General features: G+C 69.5%; 1 protein-coding gene across 1 annotated transcript in view; it reads right to left on the bottom strand.

Moving 5' to 3' along the window:
• The window catches only part of FEZF2 (FEZ family zinc finger 2), a 3,094-nt gene that overhangs the window by 1,242 nt on the left and 1,629 nt on the right, over window positions 1–223 (bottom strand). The window contains exon 3 of the mRNA XM_010570992.1: window positions 51–185. Within this exon, the coding sequence (XP_010569294.1) occupies window positions 51–185 (135 nt within the window). The remainder of the gene's footprint in view (window positions 1–50; window positions 186–223) is intronic.

Here is a 223-nt window from a genome sequence, read left to right as displayed (position 1 = left end):
GGGGGGGGAAGAGCCGCCGCCTCCCGCACCCCGGCTGCCCCCCCACATACCTGGGTGTGGATGATTTTGTGCCGGCACAGGGTGCTGGCCTGACGGAAGCCCTTCCCGCAGACCTTGCACACGAACGGCCTGGCCCCCGTGTGCACCGGCATATGGCGGGTGAGGTTGTAGTGCGCGTTGAACACCTGCGGGGAAGCGCCGGGAAGGCGAGGTCAGGCACGGC

Source organism: Haliaeetus leucocephalus, unplaced genomic scaffold (assembly GCF_000737465.1).
Source record: "Haliaeetus leucocephalus isolate CR32 unplaced genomic scaffold, Haliaeetus_leucocephalus-4.0 Scaffold2, whole genome shotgun sequence".
Taxonomy (NCBI): Eukaryota; Metazoa; Chordata; class Aves; order Accipitriformes; family Accipitridae; genus Haliaeetus; species Haliaeetus leucocephalus.
Note: the sequence above shows the minus strand (reverse complement) of the source record. Positions and strands in the feature narration are given on the sequence as shown.